Here is a 12742-nt window from a genome sequence, read left to right as displayed (position 1 = left end):
ACCTCCCCCGATTGCCATGAATTTTTGAGATAATGGCTAATAGCTCTGCAATCACGTCTGCCAACTCCTTTAGCACTCTTGGGTGCAGCACATCCGGCCCAATGGATTTGTGCTTATCCAGCTTTTCTAAATAGTCCCGAACCACTTTTCTCCACAGAAGGCTGCTTACCTCCTCCTTATGCTGTGCTGCCCAGTGCAGGAGTCTGGATTAGCTGCAGGAAGCCACAAAGAGAAACAAGGATCTCTGGCACCAAAGATCCAGTCTGAGTCTTAGAGGCCACAGTCCTCCCCCTATGGAACAGTGTAGGTTCTTGGGACCTGACACAAAAAAGCGGTCGCTCCCAAAAGATTGGTGATAAGCTGAGGTATAGACTAGACCCTGTGGATGTGACTGGAAGCAAAAGCTGGTGCACCGAGAGTATTTTGCAACAAGTGACTTGCATCAGTAAAAACGGAGGATACAGCAAGAAAATGGCCTATACCCACCTCCCTAAGAAGGACATTGCTGAGCTGTGCGGGGGAGAGGCTTAAGTATTGGGAGGTTAAGGCACAGATGATTGCATGGCTGAAGCAGAATAATTGGGCCCAGAGCTGAGGTCCACCCCAGGCAAGAGTCTAAGAGAGCCCAAGAACAGCAACTAGTAGCCACAGCAGCCAGGTGTCTGCATGGGCCAGTTCCCCATCTCTGGCGTTGGAGTGGCAAAGGCTAAAGCTAGATGCAGAGAGGCTCTATGTAGAGAAGCAGAGTCTAGAGATTGAGGCCCTGGTTACTAGTAGAGAGTGGGAAAATGAACAAGGAACGTGAAAAGCAGCAACAGCTTGAACTGCACATGGAGAAGCAGAGGAATGAGAGACAACAGAGAACGGTAAGCGGGGGAGAAACCGTGGGGGTGCCCACCTTGCAGGGGCAATAGATGCTAAATTGTTAGCCCCATTCCAGGAGGGGGGGAGATATAGATGCCTACCTCACCACCTGTGAGAAGGTTTGTGAGCTGAATCAAATTCCCTCATGCTTCCTTAGGGGAAAGGTAGGACCCTCCATACAACACAACCTGCCCCCAAAAGAAAATTAAAACAAGTCAATGGAAGTATGGCAAAACATCTTGGTACACTATTCATGCCGTGCCTCCAACTATGGAGGTTGAGTGACCTAAACCTTCACAATCACACTGCCAGAGTCTTTTGCCTGTGGCAACATTGTTTCATGCGCTTAGCTAGTCTAAGGTAGCCATCAAGGGGTTGTAGCTGGACAGGCAAATGAGGACCTTCAGGGCAGGCTCTAGGGGCCATGATAATACCCATCCCTCACCCCAAAGGCCTTTCTTATCTCAATATCCAGAATACTCCACAAATATAAGGACACTTCCATATTCACTCTACCAAATTACCACTCTCCCTCAAATTTCCCATTTCACATGGAGTTTTGTAGGATTCTATTAGAATTAATGCACTAATTTCACATTTAATGCCATTACATGCAAAATACTATAGAACCACATAAATTGGCTGCGAAAAACTCTGTCACATCATGTACTCCCCTCTCCGCTGCAGGACTGAGATCTACTCTTTGTCCAGTTAAGATTTAAGTAATCTTGGGCTTCTGCCATTTCCTTGGGTACTAATCAAGAAATAGATGCATTATACAAGGCTAATGTCCTTTTTATTTGCTTCGCATCATGGATATGTTACCTCTCTCCACAAGTCTTCCTACTCAGCTCCCTCTGTTGTGGTTGTGCTTTGCCATGTAAATCCTGGAATCACTGACCAGCTGGGCCTGTGTAGGTGCAGAATTGTACTTAATGCATTTATGTAATGGTACAAAGCCTCAACTACTCCAACCTTCCATCAGTTGTTGACCTAAATTATGCACTTGTTTTACCTTATTGTCTGTGCTAATCAGTGTACGCTAGTGTCAGCCCCCCATTACCAGTAGTGGAAGTTGTCTGTGCCTGCCTGGGGCTGGGAGCAGGGCCGTGACCAGGAGTGGGGCTGGAGAGGAGCTAAGGGCAGAGCAGGGCCTTCCTCCCATGTGGTGGTTGTCCTGGGCCCTGCCATGCCCCCCGCCCCCCATGTTCCTCCATGCCCTCCGTAGGGGTTTGTGCCCCACAATTTTGGGAGCACTGGTGTACAGAGTAACTGAGCTATGATTAGCTTTTTACAACTACCCATTATTTTTGAAGAACCATTTGAAAGTTCATGGAGTAAAACTCCTTTATGTAAACGGTGCAATGTAGCCAACAAGCAGACTTTTATTAAAAAATTGCCACTTACCTGAAGAGGGCTAACTGTGGCCATCTTACTCTACAACTAAGCATAAAACCCGGTTTTACACTTTCCTGAAACATTAGGGGTTAGATCCCCAAAGGGACTTGGGTGTTGCAGTGCTGAGTATCACAGTGCCTAACTTTTAGGCACCTAGAAAAAATCACAGGGACAACACTGTGATCCAGCAAGCCTGAATTAGGTGCCTAGGTTCCCTATGCAATGAATAGGGAGAGAAGTGCCTCAGAATGCAATCCACAAAAGCCAGCATGTCAGGAGACTCTCTGCCTAACCCGGCCAATAGGAGATGCTGATAGCAAGGGTGTATGCAAACCCCGCACCTCTCTCAAAGACAGGTGTGTAAATTCAGGCTGTAGGGATGTGACTGTGTCTGCTCACCGATCTGGGAATGGGAACCAGCTGCCTGAGCTGCTCTGTGAGGGAATGAGTTAGGTGCCTACCTTGATTTGCACAAAGTGGCCAGAGAAGGAGGAGGAGGTGGTGCTAATACCTCATAACTTTCAGGCCAGTGGTTAAAGCACTTCCCTGGGCAAGGGGGAGACCCAATTTCAATTCCCCCCCACCCCCGTCTCTGCCAGAGTTAGGGAGAAGGTTTGAATAGGGATCTCCCACCTCTTAGGCAAGGGCATTAACCACTTAGCTGTGGGATATTCTGATGTAGGAAGTTCCCTCAGTCTCCTGTTTAATGGAAGAGTGATTCGTGCTGGGGGACTGGACTTGGGCTCTCCTACTTCCCCAGTAGGTGCCCTAACCACTGCACTGCAGAGTCTCTCTCTCTGCCTGAACGACTGTTCCACTGTAGATATTATACTTAAACAGTCATTGAGGCAGAAAGCGTGAGCATGATACTGACTCTGTATGTAGTCCAGGTGTTAGGACATCTAGCTAGAAGGTAGCAGAACCCTCTTCAAATTCTTTCTCCCCTGCTGGCAGAAAGAAGAATTGCACCTGGGTCTCACATCCCAGGTGAGTGCTCTAATGGCTGGGGTAAAGGTTATAGGGTGTATGGTTTCCCCTTGATTTTAACGGGACTTGAGCCAGTAAGTAGCCTATGAGCATGCCTACTGGACTGGACCACACACATGACTTAGTCCACTGAATGCCTATCTTCCCCTTGTTTGTGAATTACTCTGGGGCTTAAGCAAGACATTCTCCTGTTTTAATGTCTAGTTTATCTCTACTAAATGTGTGTTCAGTTTGACTATTGGAAAATATCTCTTCTGCAAAAGGCATAAATTCACATTCACTGTGGCAAATATTGTTACTGTGTTAGTGAGACCCATTTCCCACCAATTACTTTGTCATCATCTGTAATTTCTTTTAACATTCATCCTGGAGTTACTCTGACCCTGACAGTTGTGAGTTTACTTCTTTAACCAAGCAGAATGTGTTAATAACTTGGAAAAGTTCTTCATTATACCCTAGCATAAGTGAACTAGTGAGGCAACCACTGATGTTGAAAGTGGTAGAGCAGGATTTTGAAAACATCCTGTTGAAAGTCTCATGGCCCTAATGTAAAGCATAAGAAACTATCCACCTGAAGCAGATCCCTGGAAGGGATAAGTGCATTGATCAAAGTATATCTTAAAAAACAAAACACCAGAAGTGTGGAGCACAGCTGCTGAGGCTAGTTCTCTTTGGAGATGTTCTTTGCTCTGGGTGAACAATTAGGTGCTCTTATTCGTCAGGTAACGATGGTGTTGTACATTGTAAACTCAAAAAGAAAAGGAGTACTTGTGGCACCTTAGAGACTAACCAATTTATTTGAGCATGAGCTTTCGTGAGCTACAGCTCACTTCATCGGATGCATACCGTGGAAACTGCAGCAGACTTTATATATACACAGAGAATATGAAACAATACCTCCTCCCACCCCACTGTCCTGCTGGTAATAGCTTATCTAAAGTGATCATCAGGTTAGGCCATTTCCAGGATTTGTGCTGGAAATGGCCTAACCTGATGATCACTTTAGATAAGCTATTACCACCAGGACAGTGGGGTGGGAGGAGGTATTGTTTCATATTCTCTGTGTATATATAAAGTCTGCTGCAGTTTCCACGGTATGCATCCGATGAAGTGAGCTGTAGCTCACGAAAGCTCATGCTCAAATAAATTGGTTAGTCTCTAAGGTGCCACAAGTACTCCTTTTCTTTTTGCAAATACAGACTAACACGGCTGTTACTCTGAAACCTGTCATTGTAAACTCACTTTTTAAATAGTTACTATTCTTCAAGCACATAAATAAATGATGAATGTCTTCATTTAGCCAAACCTTCCTTTGAATTTTATCAATCTTGCTACTTTAATCAGACCTGAAGAAGAGCGCTGAGTTGCTTGAAAATTTGTCTATTTCACAAACAGAAGTTGATTCGATTAAAAAAATATTACCTCACTTGCTTTCTCTTTCTAATATCTTGGGACCAACATGGCTACAACAATACTGCAACTATACTTTAATCAGATGCAATTGTGTCCTCCATGATAGGTGACTCTACAAATTTGCTCAGCCAAGGCACCGGCTTCTGCAGCACTCACATCAACAGTCACTTTGTATGGTTGTCCCGTACCGAGTTACACGCAGGAAATCAATTCTGAACAACTGTTAGTCAAAAAACCTAATTGGGAATGTGGGAAAAGTCCAATTTAAATAATTGTTCACTCTTTCTGTAGATAAGTTATCCCATAAACACCTTCCAGGCTACTTTTGCCATCTGCTTTCCCATTACAGTTAGATCTGTTTAGAGAGGAGTTTTTTAGGGTGTCTCTTACCCTGGCTTCTTCCACCTACATGGCCTGGCTGTTTTCCCTTGAGGCACTCTGGGTTGCTGATTACCTAACCTATTTAGCAGCAGCATGGTCTTTCCGTTCAAAACCACTTGAATAGCGGTTGAACATGGCTTGCCGAATCGTCCAGGAGATTTATGGGTGTCCCTTTCAGTCTCAGAGAGAGCAAAAAGCTGCCCTTTAACACCTTCCACCCCGTCTAGTTTGTTCAGATTTTCACCTACTGGTTTGTGTTATGTTTGCTCTGTGCAGTCCCTGTGTGTGAAAGCACATCATGGGGGGTTGGGGGGGCTGTATGTAGGAACTATACGCACACTTCACCGTGTTGGGTAGGTAACTGTGGGAGGTCAGCTTTTGTGTGTCTGGGGCGCGTGTGACCCACACGCGGTGTTGTGTATAGAGGGTGCTGGGTGCCTAGGCGGCCCTGTGTGCGGAGAGGGGGCCCGGCCATGCCTCGTCGCTGCGCGGCAGCTGCTCGCTGCAATGGATGCTGCTGACATGACCACCTTCCCCCCGCACCTGCCGCAGGGGCAAAGCAAGGCGGGGGAAGAGGGCTGGGACTGCGCATGAATGGTCACAGCACAGGCCGCCGCCTCCTTCTGCTCGGCGCTTCAGTCAGCCGGTGCCACCCCACATCTGCCCAGCGAGAGCTCGCCTTCCCCAGCGCAGCGCCGGGCGGTGAGTGCCGCGCGTCTGGCCCCTGCCTCAGCCGGGGCGGCCTCCACGGCGGCTTGCCGGGGCGCGGGGGGGAGGGGCAGGTGTTTTATACCCCGATGCCGCTCAGCCCTGCGGAGGGGGTTCGCTCTGCCTACAGGGAGTACTCCGCGAGGGTGGGGGGCTTTCGGGGCCGGAGAGGAGGGGCACAGGGCTGTGTGTGCGTGACACGGCCACACACACAGGAGGAAGGCAGATTTATTACCCCTTATCTATCTAGTAGCCTGAAAGGATCCATTTGTCTTTCCAGTGCCCCAGCTTGCTGCTAGTGAGTGGGGTGAAGATCTCCTGGAGATCAAGTGACAGAGCAGGGATGTGGGGCATTCTGGAGCCACACACAGGGAGCAGGATCTCTCTCTCTCTCTCTCCAGCTTTTTTAGGTGGGATTTTTTTTGCCATTCCCTCAGGGCTCAAGGTCACTTTACTGTACATTATTATATTAAGGAAAAATACCATAAAGGGAGAAACAGATCTTTAAGTCTCTGGCTTGGAAAAGCAGGGCAAGTGAATAATATAGACTTTCATAAGCATAACCAAAATACGCGAATAAATCCATTTTCCTATGACAGCAGCTGACCAAAAAGGACAAACAGGTTGTTTAAAATGTAGCCTTATAAAGAGAACGACAGGTGGTCATGACTGGATTCTGTGCCTGTCTCATGCAGGCAGAGCGGCCATTTGGTGAAACGTAGTCTAGTGGAATAAATGAAGCCTGTTTGTTCTAGATGGGGAGAAATGAGAGAGAGGGAGGGTGTGTGATGGGGTTGTCAATCTGCGATGGAGATCAAAATGTTATGCAACCCCTTTTAAAAAAAAACAAACAAACCTGGGAGTATTTTATTTCTTAGAGCAAGTGGAAGAGTAAAGTTTGAAAAGCACAGCACAAAACAGAGCAATTCCTAGTATTCCCACTGTAGCTTTATGACATACTTTAAAATACTAAATTAAAACAGGGGAGAAGGAAGAACCATGCATTATAACTGTATCTAGCTAACTTTTAACCCTTCAGTTTTCCAAAGTGAATCAGTGGGTCTGTTTTGTTTTATCATGGCAGAAAGGTAATTAATAAATGCTATGAATCAATGCTGTGCAAAAATTAACAGTTTACTGACTCCCAAAATTTTCTCCCCCAAAATTTCTCCTCCCTGTTTGAAAAATTCTTTTAGTTGATAATGGCAGCTTACCCAACAAGTTCTTTGAGATATGCATTCAATATTTTGCTCACTTTATCATTTATCATCTATTTAATGTATTTTATTTTCACAGGTTAAAAATGGCCACCAGAATGACAACTATGTTGCTTTATAACATCGTATTTTTGCTAGCATTTGGATTTGCGTTGGCTTCTAGTCACAGTCCTAGGACCCCAGATAGAGTTTCCGAAGCAGATATTCAAAGACTCCTTCATGGGGTTATGGAACAATTGGGCATTGCCAGACCCCGAGTAGAATATCCAGCACACCAGGCTATGAATCTAGTGGGTCCACAGAGCATTGAAGGTAGTTATTTCCTACGTTGCATTATATTATGTTTCTTTTCATTCTCTTGTAGCCCTTAGGCTGTGGACAATTGTTTTATGTGTATGCAAATGTTCCTGGTAGACTTGCAAAAGTCATATACTGTGCAGTTCTCCAGTCTGGGCCTTTATTGTTCCTTCATTTAAATCCCTAAATCTAGGCTCCGTTTTGTAATTACCCTCTCTTTTAAGGCTAACTGTGGTGCTAATCTATAGATTGCATTGACAAGAGGAGAATGTGGAGGTTTGTGTGCACCTGCTTTGGACACCAAGTAATGTTGTCTTGGTGATTTCTCCCCTGCAATGGCTGAAAAATGGAGTTTCTCGCAAGATCCTACCCCAATGTGAGTGTCTGTCATGCTACGTGTAACCACTAAACATGCATAGTTCCCCACAATTTACTGATCCTATTTAACCAGTTGGCTGTATATTTGTTACTCTGTTTTTGTGTGAAGCAAATTCATTCTGTAGGACCGAATTGTGGTGCTCTCTACCCGGGCACGTATGGCCCAAAACAGCTTAAAACTTTCTGCAGTGACATGCAAGATAAAAACAACAGACCCTATGCAGGTGGACTTTTCCTGTGTCCCATGAAGTTCTGTGCAGCTCACCCTAGAAAGTTGGGCTGTGGGCATGAAGAGTGGGTTTCCATACAGTGTGAAGCCAGTGAACCAAAACCCTGTGTAGTGGGGAGCAGCAGGCCACACCCACCATTCTCCTCCATATCCAGAGGTAGTGGCCAAAACCTATTGCATGGGCACCCGGGCTGGCTGGGGCTGAGGATACTGACCTGCAGCTCCACAGTGTTTGTCGTGAAGAGCAGAACTTGGCCTTTGTTCGTTTTCAAAGGGTTTGGCCTACATTTCTGAGCTGATTCAGGTGAGAAGTTTCATTTGAATCATAATCTTCTTTAACTGTGCAAACTGTCTGAAACAGCCGGCTCAAGGATTTGTTTTATAATAAGCAAAATATTTTAAGGAATTTAAAATACAATAGTATTGTAAAATTTATGAAGATTTGTGCTGTAACTTATTGGTTTTTATATTAGGGTTCATAATTAATGGTCAAATATATATAACATAGAATAGCCCAAATTAATAAAGACACATTAGTATGTGGTTTGATGAGCCAGTGGAAAAACAAAGCTTTGATTGTGGCAACAAAATGTGCTCTCACTCAAGTTAGGCCAAAAGTAAGTTGCTATATAGCTTGATGCTATTTTTTGCCAAAAATGCAGAACATAACTATTTTTTCCATGATGACTCTCCTTGTCACCCCTACTTAAAGGAATCCCCTAGCCAAACAGATGACATATGGCTGGATGGATAGGGGCTGAGTAGAAGAAATTTAATTGTGCACTTGTAACAGTCCCTTGTAGACCTCTCATTTGTATCTCTGCTAATGAAATTGTCACGGCAACTTGTAGTTTTCCAAACCACTTAAATAATTTGTAACAGGGAATGATGGGGGAAAATTGGTACTGTCATTTTTTTGGCTTCTTTAAGATGTATTCAGAGCACCTGAAAGGTGTGGAGGTGAGCTGTTTGCTGTTTTATGTTGTTGTTTTTGGTTGTTTTGTTTGTGTGTTTTGTTGTTGTTTTTCCCCCTACTTGTATTTTGCTAAAATTTGAGGAAAAACAAATCTCTCCTCTATGTGGACAACCAGAGGACTGGAATATCTTAGCCCTTAATTACAGGGATGATGAAATTTGTATTTTTAACAAGGATATTTTTCTTCTCAACTGTTTGCCACCACCTTTGAATTAAACAGGTATTAACAAAAACAACTAGTTTAAAACTGATTGACTGACTAAAAACCCCTTCTCCCAGTTGTTCAGATTTCACTTCATTTACTGGTGATGTTAAACTAGTTCTCTAGTCATCCAGGAAGACTTCAGGTGAAAATACTGTAGACAAATCTTGAATTTCTAATGTGCGTATGAATTCTTTCAAGATTTTGTTTCTTCTTTATAAATCAGAAAGAGTAAAATAAAAAAGTTACAAACCCACTGTCTTTCTTTTCCACATCCCATTTAAAATTCCTTATAGGTCAGCTAGGCAGCTTGGTTTTGCAGCACAGTTAGTGGAACTTAGTATTTCATATTGACTTTAAAATTCCAAGCTCATAGAATCATAGAAGATTAGGGTTGGAAGAGACCTCAGGAGGTCATCTAGGCCAACCCCCTGCTCAAAGCGGGACCAATCCCCGACTAAATATCCCCGCAGCTTAGTGTCATCCACGCACTTGCTGAGGATGCAATCCATCCCATCATCCAGATCATTAATGAAGATGTTGAACAAAACTGGCCACAGGACCAACCCCTGGGGCACTCCGCTTGATACCGGCTGCCAACTAGACATCGAGCCGTTGATCACAACCCATTGAGCCCGACGATCTAGCCAGCTTTCTATCCACCTTATAGTCCATTCATCCAATCCATACTCTTTTTAACTTGCTGGCAAGAATACTGTCGGAGACCGTATCAAAAACTTTGCTAAAGTCAAGATATATGACATCCACCACTTTCCCCATATCCACAGAGCCAGTTATCTCATCATAGAAAGCAATCAGGTTGGTCAGGCATGACTTGCCCTTGGTGAATCCATGTTGACTGTTCCTGATCACCTTCCTCTCCTCCAAATGCTTCAAAATGGATTCCTTGAGGACCGGTTCCATAATTTTTCCAGGGACTGAGGTGAGGCTGTAGTTCCCCAGATTCTCCTTCTTCCCTTTTTAAAAGATGGGTATTATATTTGCCTTTTTCCAATCATCTGGGACTTCTCCCGATCGCCATGAGTTTTCATAGATAATGGCCAATGGCTCTGCAATCACATCAGCCAACTCCCTCAGCACTCTTGGATGCATAGATTCGGTTCCATGGACTTGTGCATGTTCAGCTTTTCTAAATAGTCCTTAACCTGTTCTTTCATCAGTGAGGGTTGCTCACCTCCTCCCCATACTGTGCTGCCCAGTGCAACAGTCTGGGAGCTGACCTTGTCTGTGAAAACTGAGGGAAAAAACTTATTATATTGCTGATGTGATATACTTAGTTCTTTCTAGTGTTGAAATGGTCACATTAATCCTAGAATGCCACCTGCCAGCCATACTAGGGGATAGCATCAGCTTTGGAGAAATATATATGCTATCCATGTGAAAAGTTGCACCTTTGACCATTTCTCTTGCAGTCTGCCAGCTAATCCATCATTGTCAATTTATTTCTGACATTCCAAACTTCTGAGTAACTTCAGTTAGTCAGCCAGTTGACATTTTGCAGACAAAGCAAAATGGGAAATGTATTCCAAGCAGGAAGCCTGTCTCATAGTGTGAAATGAGGCCATAAGGCACTCAAACTACAACTCCCATGACCACCATGGCACCTTAGGCAGATGTGGTTTAATGTCGAATCGACTCAAAACAAAACATTTTGACATATCTGAATTGAAATTTTCCAGATCTTTTAATTCCACAATTTTTTTTGATATTTTGACTGTTTGTCCCATTTTGGGATGAAAACAAATGTTGAAATACCAGAATTTCCTTCAGGACAGAAATTCCAATCTTCTCTCAGTCCTATATAGGATCTTAGTTGGTTTTCAAACTATTAAGGCATCCTTAATTTAAAAAAAAAATTGCTATGACTTGCCTGGTCAATCAATGGCTTTTGACTGAGCTATGGGGGAAATTACAGTATGTAGGTGAATTTTTAGAATACATAGTGCAATATCTGAAAGAGCTCACCTATGAGTTGCCAGTTACCATTGCTGCACAGTCATAACCAACAGCAATCTAAATAATAAAAAAAAACCCACCTGTAGATGAATGGGGGAGAGGCACCTGACTAGAAAGAGGAAACATTTAATATTAAAGGGACAAGACTTGTAACAAAACAAAACAAATGAACAAAAAAGCCAACCAACCAACCAAAAAAAATAAGTAGAAATGTTTTTTGATATTGTTCTAAGTGTGGTGAAGGAGGAGCTGAGACACGTCCTGGGAAAGGAAATTCCTACTCTTAGGGATCACCACAGCAAAGTAGCAATCTGTTACTTGCTAACCTTTTGCACCAATGTAGCTACACTGGTTTAAAAAAGCAATTTAATTGGCCACTTTAGAGGCAGGATTGTAGTGGCTGTTTTATAGTAAACAAGTGTCAGCAAACTGCTGAGTGTTTATTTTGATAATCTTTTAAATCCAAATAAGGGCTTTGATAACCCTTTTAACATAACAAAAATGTTATTGTTAAGAAAGGCTGTGAAGTTCATAAAGCAAGATGATAAAAGGAAAAAATACTGGAAGATTATGCAGTCCCCTGCAACAGAGCCCTCCTTTTAGTCCCTGCTTTTTCTGCTATTTCTTAGCCAGCAGCTTGATGGTTGTGCTTAAGGAACTGAGGAAGTCAGCAGACTTAGGCTATGGCTACACTACAGAGCCTACAGCAGGACAACTAGTGCAGATGCTCTAAGCCGACAGGAGAGAGCTCTGCCATTGACATTACTCCAGCTTGCCTGCCAACACCACCGGCTCTTAGGTCCATACTGGTTCTTAGGTCAGTGAAACTTATGTCACTTGGAGGTGGGGATGGGGGCTAATTCACATCCCTGAGCAGTGTAAGTTATAGCCTAAATGTGGAAGAAAAGGGGGACAAGTGCATTAGAATCTCCCTGAAAAAACTTGTCACTTTGGTGGAGGGAATATTTTTTTTTTAAGTATTTTTTAAGTTAAAAGATTCAGAGCTAATTTGACAATAGATAACTGCAGTTACTGTCCTGCTCATGTAAAAGTCCACATACACCAAAAGCAACTCTCTTTTAAAATAGACATATGAGAACATATGTATCAGCATGTCAAGTCTTTCCTTACTACCTAGAAAATGTGGTTTGGTACATATTAGCATAATAGAATATATATTCCCAGAATTGCAGAGTAAATCCTTTTCTTGATTTAAATCATTACATACATTTTTATATTTGTATCTTATTTGTTTTGCTATGTGAATCTCTAAAGGCCTTGTGTTATCTCCAGTAAAAAACACCTAATTAATCAGTTAAAATAGGTTTGGCTAAGAGTGCAAAAAATGTTGGGCAGGGAGTTCAGTAGAGCAGGAACATTATCATGGACTAGTAGCTGAAACCCTGTGCTGTTACACGTGGGTGACAAGTGGTCCAAGTAATCCACCATCTGTGCAGTCTCTCTCACACAACCAATGAAATTGCTGCATGCAAATTAGGCATAGCTAAACGGTGGTGATTGGTTGTATTACCTCTAGTTTCACAGTAGTTTAGGACTCTTGGCATGGCATATTTATATGCCTTACTATAACTGTACACTGCACCGGTGAAATATTCATAAAATCAAAATGGCTGAGAACTTATAAATTGGATGGCAATGTAGTATATTTATGAGGAGCAGACTCTTATATGAACTCTTTATTATGAATAGGAACT

At 43.3% G+C, this 12742-nt stretch overlaps 1 protein-coding gene across 1 annotated transcript in view; it reads left to right on the top strand.

Moving 5' to 3' along the window:
* LOC144265882 (neuroendocrine protein 7B2-like) overlaps window positions 1–12742 on the top strand; it is an 84459-nt gene that overhangs the window by 34117 nt on the left and 37600 nt on the right. Inside the window, exon 1 of the mRNA XM_077818936.1 lies at window positions 7055–7280. Coding sequence (XP_077675062.1) covers window positions 7055–7280 — 226 coding nt within the window. Of the gene's footprint in view, window positions 7281–12742 lie in introns of the transcript that reaches the window.

The sequence above is a fragment of the Eretmochelys imbricata genome, chromosome 6, assembly GCF_965152235.1.
Source record: "Eretmochelys imbricata isolate rEreImb1 chromosome 6, rEreImb1.hap1, whole genome shotgun sequence".
Classification (NCBI taxonomy): Eukaryota; Metazoa; Chordata; order Testudines; family Cheloniidae; genus Eretmochelys; species Eretmochelys imbricata.
Note: the sequence above shows the minus strand (reverse complement) of the source record. Positions and strands in the feature narration are given on the sequence as shown.